General features: G+C 33.3%; 3 protein-coding genes across 3 annotated transcripts; 2 read left to right on the top strand and 1 right to left on the bottom strand.

Annotated features, from left to right (window-relative positions):
• The first annotated feature begins 382 nt into the window (after positions 1-382).
• On the top strand, positions 383-1199 carry LOC113848388. The gene has a single exon (XM_027477874.1). It carries the CDS (start codon positions 528-530, stop codon positions 1041-1043), a length of 516 nt encoding a protein of 171 aa, XP_027333675.1. The 5' UTR covers positions 383-527; the 3' UTR covers positions 1044-1199.
• A 1855-nt stretch (positions 1200-3054) lies between these two features.
• Positions 3055-5949, top strand: LOC113847535 (putative pentatricopeptide repeat-containing protein At1g09680). Its single transcript, XM_027476703.1, has one exon. The coding sequence runs from the start codon at positions 3072-3074 to the stop codon at positions 4908-4910; it is 1839 nt and encodes a 612-aa protein (XP_027332504.1). The 5' UTR covers positions 3055-3071; the 3' UTR covers positions 4911-5949.
• Positions 5950-8309: 2360 nt separating this feature from the next.
• Positions 8310-12003, bottom strand: LOC113846878 (aspartic proteinase PCS1-like). Its single transcript, XM_027475597.1, has 2 exons — positions 9390-12003; positions 8310-9236 (listed from the first exon to the last, which is right to left on the bottom strand). Exon 1 carries the CDS (start codon positions 11791-11793, stop codon positions 10468-10470), a length of 1326 nt encoding a protein of 441 aa, XP_027331398.1. The 5' UTR covers positions 11794-12003; the 3' UTR covers positions 8310-9236; positions 9390-10467.
• Between the last annotated feature and the right edge of the window lie 819 nt (positions 12004-12822).

Raw genomic sequence — 12822 nt, 5'->3', positions numbered from 1 at the left:
GTTCAAATTATACAATTTTTATAATGGAAAAATATTTAATTAAGTCTTTTAATATATGTCTAAGGATAAATAATATATATTTTTTATTAAAAAATATAATATTTAATATTATCAATAGATCTTATAATATTCTTATAAAAATTATTAAATATAATTTTTGATAATGTATTATCAATCACTCCCTAGAATAGTATTTCATTATCAGTATTAAGAATAAAAGCATCTTGTGCTGTAGACAAGTCGGAACAATTAATTAATTTGAAGAAGCAAACGAATTCTCATAGGTGGGCTCCATTGTGGGCCCAATGTACAGATCCAAATTAAATGATCCTATTAAATTCTGCTCTCATCCTAACCCAGCCCACTACACTGAAAGAAAGTCACGTACACCTTTCTTGACACACAAAAGAACACATACCTACTTGTCTTATTGCATTGCGTGGAACTTAATTTTCCCACACATTCTCACACCACATTCATCTCTCATAATTCTCATCGCTTCTAAACTATCGTTTCTCAACTCTCTCATGGAGAGATCAAACCCTCCTAAACCCAACAACGATGAATTAGCCATTGTTAAGGCTGCTGCATGGGCATGGCACCAACATGGTTCTGATTCTAAGGGGAAAAATACGGGTGAGTTTGATGCTACAATAACTCACCATGCACCTGGGCCTTCGCGTTACAAGTTAGAAGCTATGAGAATGGACAAGGAATCAAAAGAAGGGTCCTCAATTCACTCCAATAAACTATCTCTTCTTGATGCATACGAAGTACAAAGCATTTCAAGGCATTTGAATAGCCTTATAGAGTCTTCTAAAGGTGTTGACAACTCTACAAATGTAAGTTTTGATATTGGTGGTGGAAGGGTGAAGAAGAAGAAGATTAGAAAAGGGTTTTGGCTAAGGCATGGGGTTGTATGCGGAAGAGAGGAAGATGTGGTTAATCCAAGAGCTTTGAGGAATGGTTCTCAAGTACCGGCAAAGCAAGTACCTGTGGTTGATTTGGTTAAGTGTTTACCAATGGCTAATGGTGACTTGTGATCATTTTCTAATGCTTGGTATTAGTTTTGACATGTTTCAATTGCTTATACTTTTATTACTAGTTGTCGTTGTAGATTTTCTTGTTGATATACAAATTAGTTATTGGTAGATCAAGTTTTGTTTCAAAAAAGAAAAGAAAAGAAATAAAAAGCTGTTTTTGTTTATGAAATATCTCTGAAATTAAAATGATTATAGAAGTAGGGGGGGTATAATTTAAAAATGAATTCAGATATTGTTTGTATGTATCTGATAGAGCATATACATGATTAGCTAAAAGGCTAATTAATAATATGCAGCATGAAAAATAATAACTCAAATTTGTTATGATGGTGTACATAGGTGTACAATCGGTTCCTATATTTCTAATGATTTTGGTATTATTACCAATTATTTGTTTTATAATGGAAATTGATAGATTTATATCATGCATGGTGCGTTTCTCCTTTCTTTCTATTATTTATACATGCATGAACATAGGTATATCGTCAAAAAATATATAATTTCAACAATATTTTCTGTAGTCTATTTGGTTTGTGCTAAGATTCTTATTTATATTTATATATATATTCAGTGTAAAAAATGTTAGATCGATTTAAATTAATTAATTAATTAATATTTTTTTCCTCCTGTTATGGTTGGTTTAATTTTAAAGATGCAAAGTTATTCAGGTTTTAAAAAAATTCTTTATTCATTTTTGTGTCGTTGTACAATTTAAGTGAAAGAGAAAAGGTTTTGTACGTAGGAGAATAAAGAGTCATGACATTGCGTGGGAAAGTGTCGTTGTTCATTTACAATTTAATTTCGCAGTTTTGGATAAGATTTGGGTAATAAGACTACAACGTCATCATTACGTGAAGACTCTCCCTTCCACCAATTTCATCTTAACTTAATTTTCTTATATTTTGTTTGGAAGTTGATTTTTCACAAAAAGTGAGAGATAAAAAAATGATTTATGTAATGATTATAGAATTATTAAATGAAAAATGAAAAATTTAAATAAATTATAAAACTTTCACAAAATTTATAAGCATTTGAAAACTTTCATAATCACGTGTATTTTTGGATAATTTTTAACAAAATTATATTAATTATTTTCTCTTTTCCTTTCCTCTTCAAACTTCCGCCAATCGCTTCCGGACTCGCTACCACAAAGGCAAGCCATCGAGTGTAGTACTCTAAATATTTTTAATATTGTTTTCTATTAATATTTTACTTTGATGAGCAATATTTATTACTTTTATATCATTTTTTATTGTGTAAATCAACAAAATAAATTTATAATTGTAATTAAAACATAACATCAAAAACACCTAAGTTTACACTTTAATTTTGTAAATAAAAGAATAAAAAAAGGCAACCTATTGTGAGAGATCAAACTTATTTATTAACAATTTATGTCTTGCAGTTTAATTATCTAAGTTGACTAAAACAGACAAAAGTTAACTTTTTGAAGTGGGAATGATATGATATACACTTTAGATGATAAAATATATTTTTAATAACTATATAATATTACTTCAAGAACAAGAGTGACAGCAACTTATGAAAAGATCGACTACACTATACACTTATTAATTACTATTAGGTTTGTGATGAATTATATTATTTGTTCACACAAATTTTAACTAAATATTCATTTTATTTTACTTTTTTTTTCCTTTTTGTATTTCTCAATCAATAAAAAATTAATCATATATTTATTTAAAAAATTAATTTTTTTTATTCATTTTGTTTTTTAATAAATTTTTAAAATAATTTACGTCATTACTTAGGCATTCAAATACACTGTTTTTATATAATTGTTTTTATTCCTCATTACCAAAAAAGTCAAGTTAATTATATAAAAATTTCTAACATTAATAATTTTAAACAAATAAAAAATTATTTAGTAAAAATTATAAATATTTTTTAATAGATAATTATTACTATTAAGCATTTAAAATTAAACGACAAAACTGCTCCTAATAAAGCATTATTTAGACCTTAGGAAACAACGTAGACAAGTGAGAGTAAGAGACAGAGCTGGCCATGGCCATGGCCGTGAAGCTGAAAGCGAAACTCTGCAAAACAAGAACCCATCACCTTCACTCCCTTCGCTTCTTCTCTTCTAACCCTCACCGTTCTGGTTGCACCAATCTTCCACATTCCCCACGGTCACCTTATCCCTTCAAAGACCATGACCTTCTCTGTGCAATCTCCGAAGCCATCAACAATTCCGAAACCAAACATCTTGAAGATTACTCTCTCAACCCCACTCTCAGACGCATTCTCCCTTCCCTCACAGCCCGCCATGTTACCAACCTCATCAACCTCAACCCCCTTTCTCTCTCTCCTCTCTCTCTCCTCTCCTTCTTCAACTGGCTCGCTTCTCGTCCTCCCTTTCGCCACACTCTTCATTCCTACTGCACTATGGTTCACTTCCTCTGTTTCCACCGTTTGCTTCCACAAGCACATTCTCTCCTCTGTTTCGTTATTTCCAGAAAAGGGACCGGCTCTGCTTCTTCTCTGTTCTCTTCAATTCTCCAATCCATGCCCCCACCTCATCATTCCTTTCTCGTGTTTGATGCTTTGATCTGTGCTTACGTTGATTCTGGCTTTTTGTCTGATGCTATCCAGTGTTTCAGGTTGGTTAGGAAGAAGAACTTCTCTCTACCGTTTAGGGCTTGTGGGCATTTGCTTCATCACGTGATGAAGTTGAAACCGGTTGGACCTTCTTGGGACTTTTATTTGGAGGTTTTGGATTGTGGATATCCTCCAAAAATTTATTTTTTTAATGTTTTGATGCACGGGTTTTGTAAAGGTGGTGATGTTAGGAATGCGCGGTTGGTGTTTGATGAAATTCCCAAGAGGGGTTTGCGTCCTACGGTTGTTAGTTTCAACACTTTGATCAGTGGGTACTGTAAATCGGGGAATGTGGAGGAGGGTTTCACGTTGAAGAGTATTATGGAGAGTGAGAGGATTTGTCCTGACGTTTTCACTTTCAGTGCTTTGATCAATGGGTTGTGTAAGGAGAGTAGGTTGGATGAGGCGAGCCTTTTGTTTGATGAAATGTGCAGGAGAGGCTTGGCCCCCAATGGTGTTACTTTCACCACTTTGATTGATGGGCAGTGCAAGGATGGGAAAGTTGATTTGGCCTTGAAAAATTTTCAGATGATGCTTGCTGAGGGCATTAGACCTGACTTGGTTACGTATAATGCACTGATCAACGGCCTTTGCAAGGTTGGGGATTTGAAGGAAGCTAGGAAGCTTGTGAATGAGATGGGTGCAAGTGGTTTGAAGCCTGATAAATTCACTTTCACTACACTAATAGATGGATGTTGCAAGGATGGAGATTTGGAATCGGCGTTGGAGATCAAGAGGAGAATGGTTGAAGAGGGGATTGAACTTGATGATGTAGCTTTCACTGCTCTTCTCTCTGGGCTTTGTAGAGATGGAAGGGTTCATGACGCTGAAAGAATGTTGAGAGATATGTTGAATGCTGGTTTCAAACCTGATGATCCAACATATACCATGGTTATTGATTGCTTTTGTAAGAAGGGTGATGTTAAAATGGGATTCAAGTTGCTCAAGGAGATGCAAAGTGATGGACATGTACCAAGAGTTGTGACATATAATGCGCTAATGAATGGACTGTGCAAACAAGGTCAGATGAAAAATGCTAAAATGCTGTTAGATGCAATGCTTAATTTGGGTGTGGCTCCAAATGATATTACATTTAACATTTTACTGGACGGCCATTGCAAGCATGGAAGCACTGTTGATTTTAACATATTTAATTCTGAGAAAGGACTTGTTACAGACTATGCTTCATATACAGCACTTGTTAATGAATCAAGTAAAATTTCAAAAGATCGCCTAAAGAGATGATTGGCTACTGAATGCCCTTTTTTGCCGAGCTGTCACAATTGTCAGACCTGGCTTACAAATAGAACGGTTTCAGAGTTAATCAAAAGTTACTAACTATTCTCTCTGGATCAGTATTTAGCCAAGGTTGGCCTATAGAGTACATTAAAAATTTCATAACAAAATTGACGATTGCCTTGGTGGATTGCTGGAAATCTATCTGAAAATATGTTTTGATGTAAAAACCCATGCCACCCTAAAAAGCTTGAAGCTTCATTGTTTGCAACAACACCAGAGTTATTGGAGATTGGGATTGCTTCGCTCTTCACTTTGTGTATGGTGGATACAATTAATGGCAATTGAGGTTCTTTTGTCTGCTTCAGTGATCCCTTGTAAATGAGGCAACTGGGCTGCCATTGTCAATACCAGAAGCTAAAGTTGCTTCTAACGGTTAGCGTGACTAGCTAACCGAGAGCTACCTAAGATGATTCAGTTGCATCTAAAATGGCTTCCTAACAACCTGCTATGGATGCCCAAGTTTATTCTTAAAGAAAGTGCCCTGATGGATTTGTAGAAGAAAGAAACATGTTTTTGCTATATGGATGATACTTCTATGGAGGAATGTTCCCCCTAATCAAAGCCTGTGATATTTTCCAAACTACATTTTCTCAGAAGGCTCGGTTTTGGTGGTGGGTGCCATTTCAGCAGTTCTTACATTCATAGTTAACATACATATGCAAAGCAAGTGATCAATATTCATAGGGGAATTTCTAGTGGGAAGGAGGGAATTTGAAGGGAGAAATGATTAATGATAATAATTTGCTGATTTTTAACTGACATTACACACACACTTGTATTAACATATTTGAATGCTATTTCAAAATTTCATTTAATTTTTAACTATGGCCGTCGTAGTTTTGTGTAGATACAGTACTCAAACCCAGCCCGTATCTATGCAACATTTGAGAGTGTTGTGGGCTTGAGATGTTCTTAAGTGAAACATGTATATATTTCCCAGAGTCTCGTTGGGCCTTTGGGATATTTTTTCCTGAACTATATTGGTATTTCTAACTCATAAATATATTCAATCCTAACTAATTTGAGTCAAGTTAAATTGATATATCTAAAGAACAATTTTTTCTATTTCTTTTTGTATTCACAAGACTTGGAATCCAAATTTTTAAAGTGAAGTGATTTTTTTAATATTATTTGAATCAACAGACATTCATTGCAAGTAATTAAATTTCAGTAGATACATGCAGCTAAAGTCACACCAAGTTTAGGGGATGAAGTTGAGTCGAAGTCAAATTTCTTTCATTTTGCAAGCATTTTAATCTAGTCCTCTTGTCATATCTAGATTTTATTTTTAACAGAAGAAAATTTGTATGAAAATCATGACTCTAGCAGCCATATGATTTCATATGAAATTTATTGCAACCTAAGCTGCTACAGTGTTACGGACACGAGTCCTAGTTTGGAGTCTTTGGGACCATTCCAATAATAGTTTTCAAAAAATCTCTTCTGAACAACCGCTAAATAAAAATTACTGTTTTTTTTTTTACTTTCTCTGTCATGCTTTATTAACATAGTGAAGTTTGAAAAGTGATTAGGTACCTTATTGAATTTAGAACTTGGATCACCCACACCCTACCCCGCTCTTCATTCCTTCAATGAAGACAGCACCTTTAGATGTTGGAAAGTTTATCCTTCTCTGGAATGCCCTTCAACCTCAACATGACATCTGCTCCACACTCTGTGACCACAGGGTTGCCTCCTTTAATGTCACTGTGATTTGTGATGTAACCTTCTCCCTATCCTTTTTCTTTGTTTTTTTTTCTCCCTCATTTGAATTGTTCCATGTCCTAACCTCTTATTAGGGCAAAATTTTTTTTAGTAATGATAATATTATTTTTCTGTTATAAATTATTAAAAATGAAAGTAGTTACATGCAAATAAAAAAAAAGTATAATTTTTTAAATTATTTGTATTAAAGATAATTTTACTTAACTTTAAGTAATATTTTAAAAATATATTTAATATAATTACATTCTTGAGAACTCAAAAATATTAGTTATGTTAACTAGTTATATTAACAATTTCACATGAATTGATTTATGTACTTGATAGTGAAAATAAAAACATTTAGATTTAAGAAGTTTAAACATTTTATTATTTAGTATTTTTTTATAGAATTAACTAATTTTATAATTTTTAATAAATGTTAACAAAACTCCAATAATGAAAGCCAAATTAAAGAGAAAAGCCAAGAATCCAGGCATTTGTTGCTCCAACAAAACTTTAGATAAATTAATTTTGGAAAAAAAATAAATTTTATGAAAGAATGTTTTAAAAATTAAATATTCTCCCAAAAATATTTGTTACAAAGCAAACTCTAGTTTTATATTTATATAATCATAGACAAATATTTATTTAGTTATATATATATATATATATATAATATGCACATGGACTTGTATTATATAGTTATATACATACAACCAAAAAGATAAAACATAAAATTACTAGATAAAAGCCTAAAACCAAGAAAATATTTAATGTACTTCTCAACTCATTTATGGCCACTCAGTGCGTGTGTACGTTTGGACCTGCTATTTAATGAAACCTATGTCCAAGTGGCTCTGTTCCTACCTTTGCTTCTCAAATATGTCCCAAATTTTTTATTTTCTGGTTACAGACACCTTTTATTATTGTTATTATTATTTGAATTGTTTTTCAACTTGAGAAAAAAAACGTGACATCTATAAACAAAATTATTACGAGATGCTTCATTTTGGTATAGCGTTAAAAATATATACATATAAGGTACTTTTAGAATATAAAAAATATTTATAAAATAAAATCTTACCATATATACAAAGACTTACGTAAAAAATTGACCATAAAATTTCTTGCAATAAGTTAAAAAATAATATTTTGATAATTATACTAAGAAAAATATTAAAATAAATTTAAAAAATTATCAGAATTTATTATAAAACACTTTCATATGTTTCACATAAAAATTTTCAAACATCCAATATTACTTAATTTCTAAAACTAAGAATAATTAATTTTATTTATTAAATATTATAACTTTTTTTGTTATAATCATTTTTATTATTTAATTTGTAATTTCAAAAAGGATAACATAATACAACTTCAATCTCATTTTAGTTGATGTTCATATAAAAGTTATTCTTATTTATCTGTTATTTTAAAAATTATGATAATATTAATTATTCATTTCAACAATAAACCTTCACTTAATCATTAATTGTTTTACGTGCTTATAATAAATTCGGGTAATGAATTATTATAAAAAAATGTATATATATATATATATATATATATTTTAACTTGTGTATTGTTACTTTAAATGACACTTAAAAACACAATAAAATAGTTTTTTTTCCTTTTTTCTGCAAACCTTTAAAGAATAGATCTCTACAACATAATTCAAATATGTCTCTTAAATCTAATTTGTAATATGAAAATTTTTGTAATAAAGGAACGATGTTTCAATTAAAGATAAGAGAGTCTTTGAATTCAAAAAGTATTTTCAGAAAATTATATTTTTAAAAATAAAAAATCCTGAAATTAAGAAATTAATTTTCTATAGTTGGCCAACGAAAATAATTATTATGATGATTCATAAATATTTTATGCATTAAAACTTCACAGATTTGACCCAAAGCAAGGGACACGAGCCAGTTGCAAAGACTGTCTTTCTCTTTGTTAGTTATAAAGTAATTTCACTATCGCACACTGAATAAAAAGTATTTATCATATCATGCATCACATACAAGGCAAAGCCAAAAAAGTTCACGAGGAGTGATCACTCCTTTTAACTGCTATTAATTTTCCATTATTATTCATTCCCTATTGTCCTTCCTTTTACAACTTCCTCACCATGGTTTTGTGGTTACTACATGTGTAGCTTTATCAACAATGCTTTATAAAAGAGTATTGAGATGTAATGAAGAGATCTAAGAGAAAGAAAGAATTAAATTAATGGGTGCATAAAGAAGTTTATAAAACTCTTTGTAAAGGTAAGATGTGCGGAGATATTTGAAGATAATTTTACTTTATGTTAACACTTTGAATTGTGTAACATATAATCGAACCAAAAGAGAGAGCTTTATCCCTTGGATGGCAAGATTTGGAACTGAAAACTATTCTTTGATTGAAGGTAAAGTAATTTAGGAGGGGAAAATAATTGTGAAACAATGGAGGCGTATAGAAAAGCCACGTACACCAAGGTTAAAGAGAAAAAGGGTAAAAGCTAGATTTTATCCTTAACTAAACAACACACGTTTTTCATAATCATGTGAACGATGTTAGTGTCGGGAACTATGTGGAAGCATTTCGTGTCTTTGGCGGTCTCAACCAGCTGAGCTGTCCCTATGTGTGGACCCCACTTCTTTTTCCTCGTAAAATCCTTTGCCACGACCGCAACTACCTCAGCCGCTGCTTCTGACTTTGTTCCCTTTTGCACTTACAAGCCTATGTCTTTTCCCCTTTTTTTAAAAAACGAGATAAATAATTTTATTTTAAGTAAATTAATTAAGATAAATTATTATATTAAAAATTGCGTTATTTTTTTACAAGTAAATTTTTTGTTAGATTTAATTTGAGGTTGCTTATTTTATAAGATAATTTAGATATTTATTATCCTTGTTTTATGAATGCTGTGTCTCTTTCACCACGAGGGCGTTGTGGTGAAGCTTTGTTAAAATGTCCATTCTGTTAAGAAAAGGTGTGTGGCCTCATTAATCAGTTGGTATCTTATTAAATCATATCCATATTTCCACTTCAACACTACTACTCTCTACAACTTGGATCGGTAACTGTATTGATAAAGATACTTCATGAACTCCAACTTGGGTGCCCTGTTTCTAGCACTCATAAATAGTACCAAGTTACAATACAATGGATCAACCTTTTTATCATTTAGGTGGGGGCAACAATTGTCAAACACATGCAAGTTAATCTGAAAATAACCCATCTCTACTTATCAATTCTTCTGTTCGTTTTGAGCAAACATTTCCAAAATAATTAGCATAAATACATATTAATTTATCGACTGATTCAACTGATGGATATAAATAAACTTTAAATTAATTATCATAAAAATTAATGATCTTTAATGACATGACATGGGTTGAAAATAAAATTAAGTGGGTTCAAACAAATTTATATTTAAATTAGTGGACAGCACTTCACCTTATTTTGTATCTCCTTGAAGCTTATCTAATTACAAACAGAAATTATAGACACAACATTATTGATTGGAACCCTGTAATGGAGATATATACATCAGTCTCATTCAGATTAATGTACACGATTTGATTATGAGCTTTGACGCATCGTTCTTTTGAAAGAGCTACGAAGCGAAGCCCCACATCTTGCATCCGTCCAAAACGTTGACGTTTACGCCTACACACCACGGAAGACCTCTTTCTTCTCCTCGAAGACCGCTCCCTAATAAGCTTTAAAATTTTAAAAACGAGTGAGCCTACGCATGATAACGACATGCACCGCCACGCACACGATCGGTATCCCGTCGTGTGATACTGTTTACTTAGTTTATGGATCTGCTACAATCAGCCTCACCGAATCCCACTCTACGATTGGCCAGATCAAACTCCACCCAGAGATTCTGCTGATGGAAGTTGCCAATAATGTTACTCGCCGCACCCAATCTTTCTGACCTTCCGATTCCCACGCAGTGGACCCCACCGCCCACGTCTGCAAGCACCCTCTCTTTCCGAATCACAATCTCCACGCCCTTCTCGAACTCGAAAACTACGTCCCCTACCAACCGTCCGATCTCCATCGCATCACCATCAAAACACATGTCAGAAACTCCACCGTACACGTACCCCTTCTTCAATTTGGGTCCCACCACTCTCTCTATTTCCTCCCGCACTTTACCGTAAGCCTCGTCCACCAAAAACGTGAATTCGGATCCGGAATCAATCATGGTCTGGCCCGACCCGCCAGCGTTGGGCCTGAAAACCGAAGGCTGGATGTTCAGTCTTTTGCCGTTGATTTTAATTCCTTGCATTGGGAGAGTGTAGGCTAAGGGGTCCAAATTCGGCATACGATGACTTTGACCAAAGGTCAACATGTTAACGTAACGGAACCGTGACGAAGCCGGGTTGTTTCCGAGGTAGAACGACCCAGTTGGGATAGTTCCGGGTCGGGTTTGACGGGCGGGGACACAATAGGAGAATTTGGTAATTTTGGCTTGAGAGGGGAAAGACAAGCGACCGAGGTTCATTCCCAAAATGCCCCTGGCGTCGCTGGATTCAGTAGCGCAGCCGAGGATAAGTGGAGGGGTAGTTTGGGAAGAGGAGAAAGTGAGTTTTTCCCGGACGAGATTGCCCTCGGCGTAAGTGCCGTCGGCGTAGAAGTAGGAGTAGTGGCAGAGGCGGTTCTGGTCGCAGGTTGTGGGAAGGGTAAAATCGGGAACGCGTGGTTTGCAAAGAGGGTGGGTGCAAGGGAGGACATAGAAAGAAGAAGAGAGAGAAGGATTAAACGCCGTCTTAGGAGGTGTTTTCTTGTTGTGACACTGAATCCATGAGAGTTGGCTTCCCGTGTCCAACACCATTTGTTGAAGCTGCGGTGGAGTACCTATCGGAAGCGTAACAACCAGAGCCATGGAGTACTTGAATGAAGATTTCACGTTGTACGATGATGATGACGAAGAAGAGGAAGAAAGGGTTCTCTGTTGAGGGTTGTTCTTAAGTGGTTTCTCTCTGGTGAGTGGAAAGAACGTTAGAGGGAAAGAGAGGGAAAGAGAGTCGTTTTTACTATCATGATTAAGTTTGGTAGAGGAGCAAGTGAAGAAGAAAATGAATGAGAAGAGAAGCATGCAGAGTGGAACAGATGAAGACAGAGTCATTTTTTTTTCTAAACTTTTTCCAAGTGTATTGGGTAAGGTGGAGAGTGAGGTTGGGGGTTGTATTTATATAGAGAAATTGAATCGGAAAGGAACAATGGAAGGGAATGGGGACGCGTTTTTCTCTGGTTGAGTGGGTGAATCTTATGATTCTTTCTTTAGCTAAAACAGGGTGAGTCTTGCTCTGTTTCACATCCTAAATACATTATCATGCCCATTACCCAATTAAATTTCCCCTAATCTATTGCCACCCGTTTTTAGAATATGGACGGTGTGGTATGGTTCGGTTAATTGAAGCCTAATGGATTTTATTTCATTTCTGTGATCCGTATTTGTCCCTCTTCTCTATATCCCTACCATTGTTCTTTATTTCATTTGTTTATCAATCATAAACTGACATGTGTTTCTATGTAATTATGATACAGTGGAGAAAGTCTTAGTAAAATTCAAAACTAGGAGAAAAATTGTGCCACAGAGCGATCCTGGATTACTTAACTCATACATTACGAGTTGCTTTATTTCATTCTCTGGAAGATGCTATATAATTATCACATTCATTTTCTTTATTCGTTTATTAATAATATATTTTAAAGTGATCCAATACTTTAGCTTGTTTATTGTGTTCTTCTCTTCTATGGGCTCCCATATTATATAATTATTTCAATATCCAAGTTCTGAATTTGACTCAGCCACTCACTCAACTTGGGGTCCATCTTACGAATTTTCATTTTATATTATATTATATTTATAATATCAACAAATAATTAAGAAAAATCTGCGATTTTCTGCCGTTAGTACTATTTCTTCTCTTTGTATATATATATTGTAAAATACTATTTTATTTATAGTTTTTTATACAAAAGTAATGTACAAACTCGACGTTTTTCTATTTTTAATATAATTTTAAGAATAATTGCTAAAATAATCTTAAAATAAGATTAATGTAATACTTAAAACAAATTTTTATAACACTTTTTACAGTTTATTTTTATTTATTCATCACATCATTCATTTTTATCTCACATTCCTCTC

This window comes from Abrus precatorius, unplaced genomic scaffold, assembly GCF_003935025.1.
Source record: "Abrus precatorius isolate BTA unplaced genomic scaffold, Abrus_2018 Scaffold8, whole genome shotgun sequence".
NCBI lineage: Eukaryota > Viridiplantae > Streptophyta > Magnoliopsida > Fabales > Fabaceae > Abrus > Abrus precatorius.
This window is presented reverse-complemented; position numbering and strand designations above follow the sequence as displayed.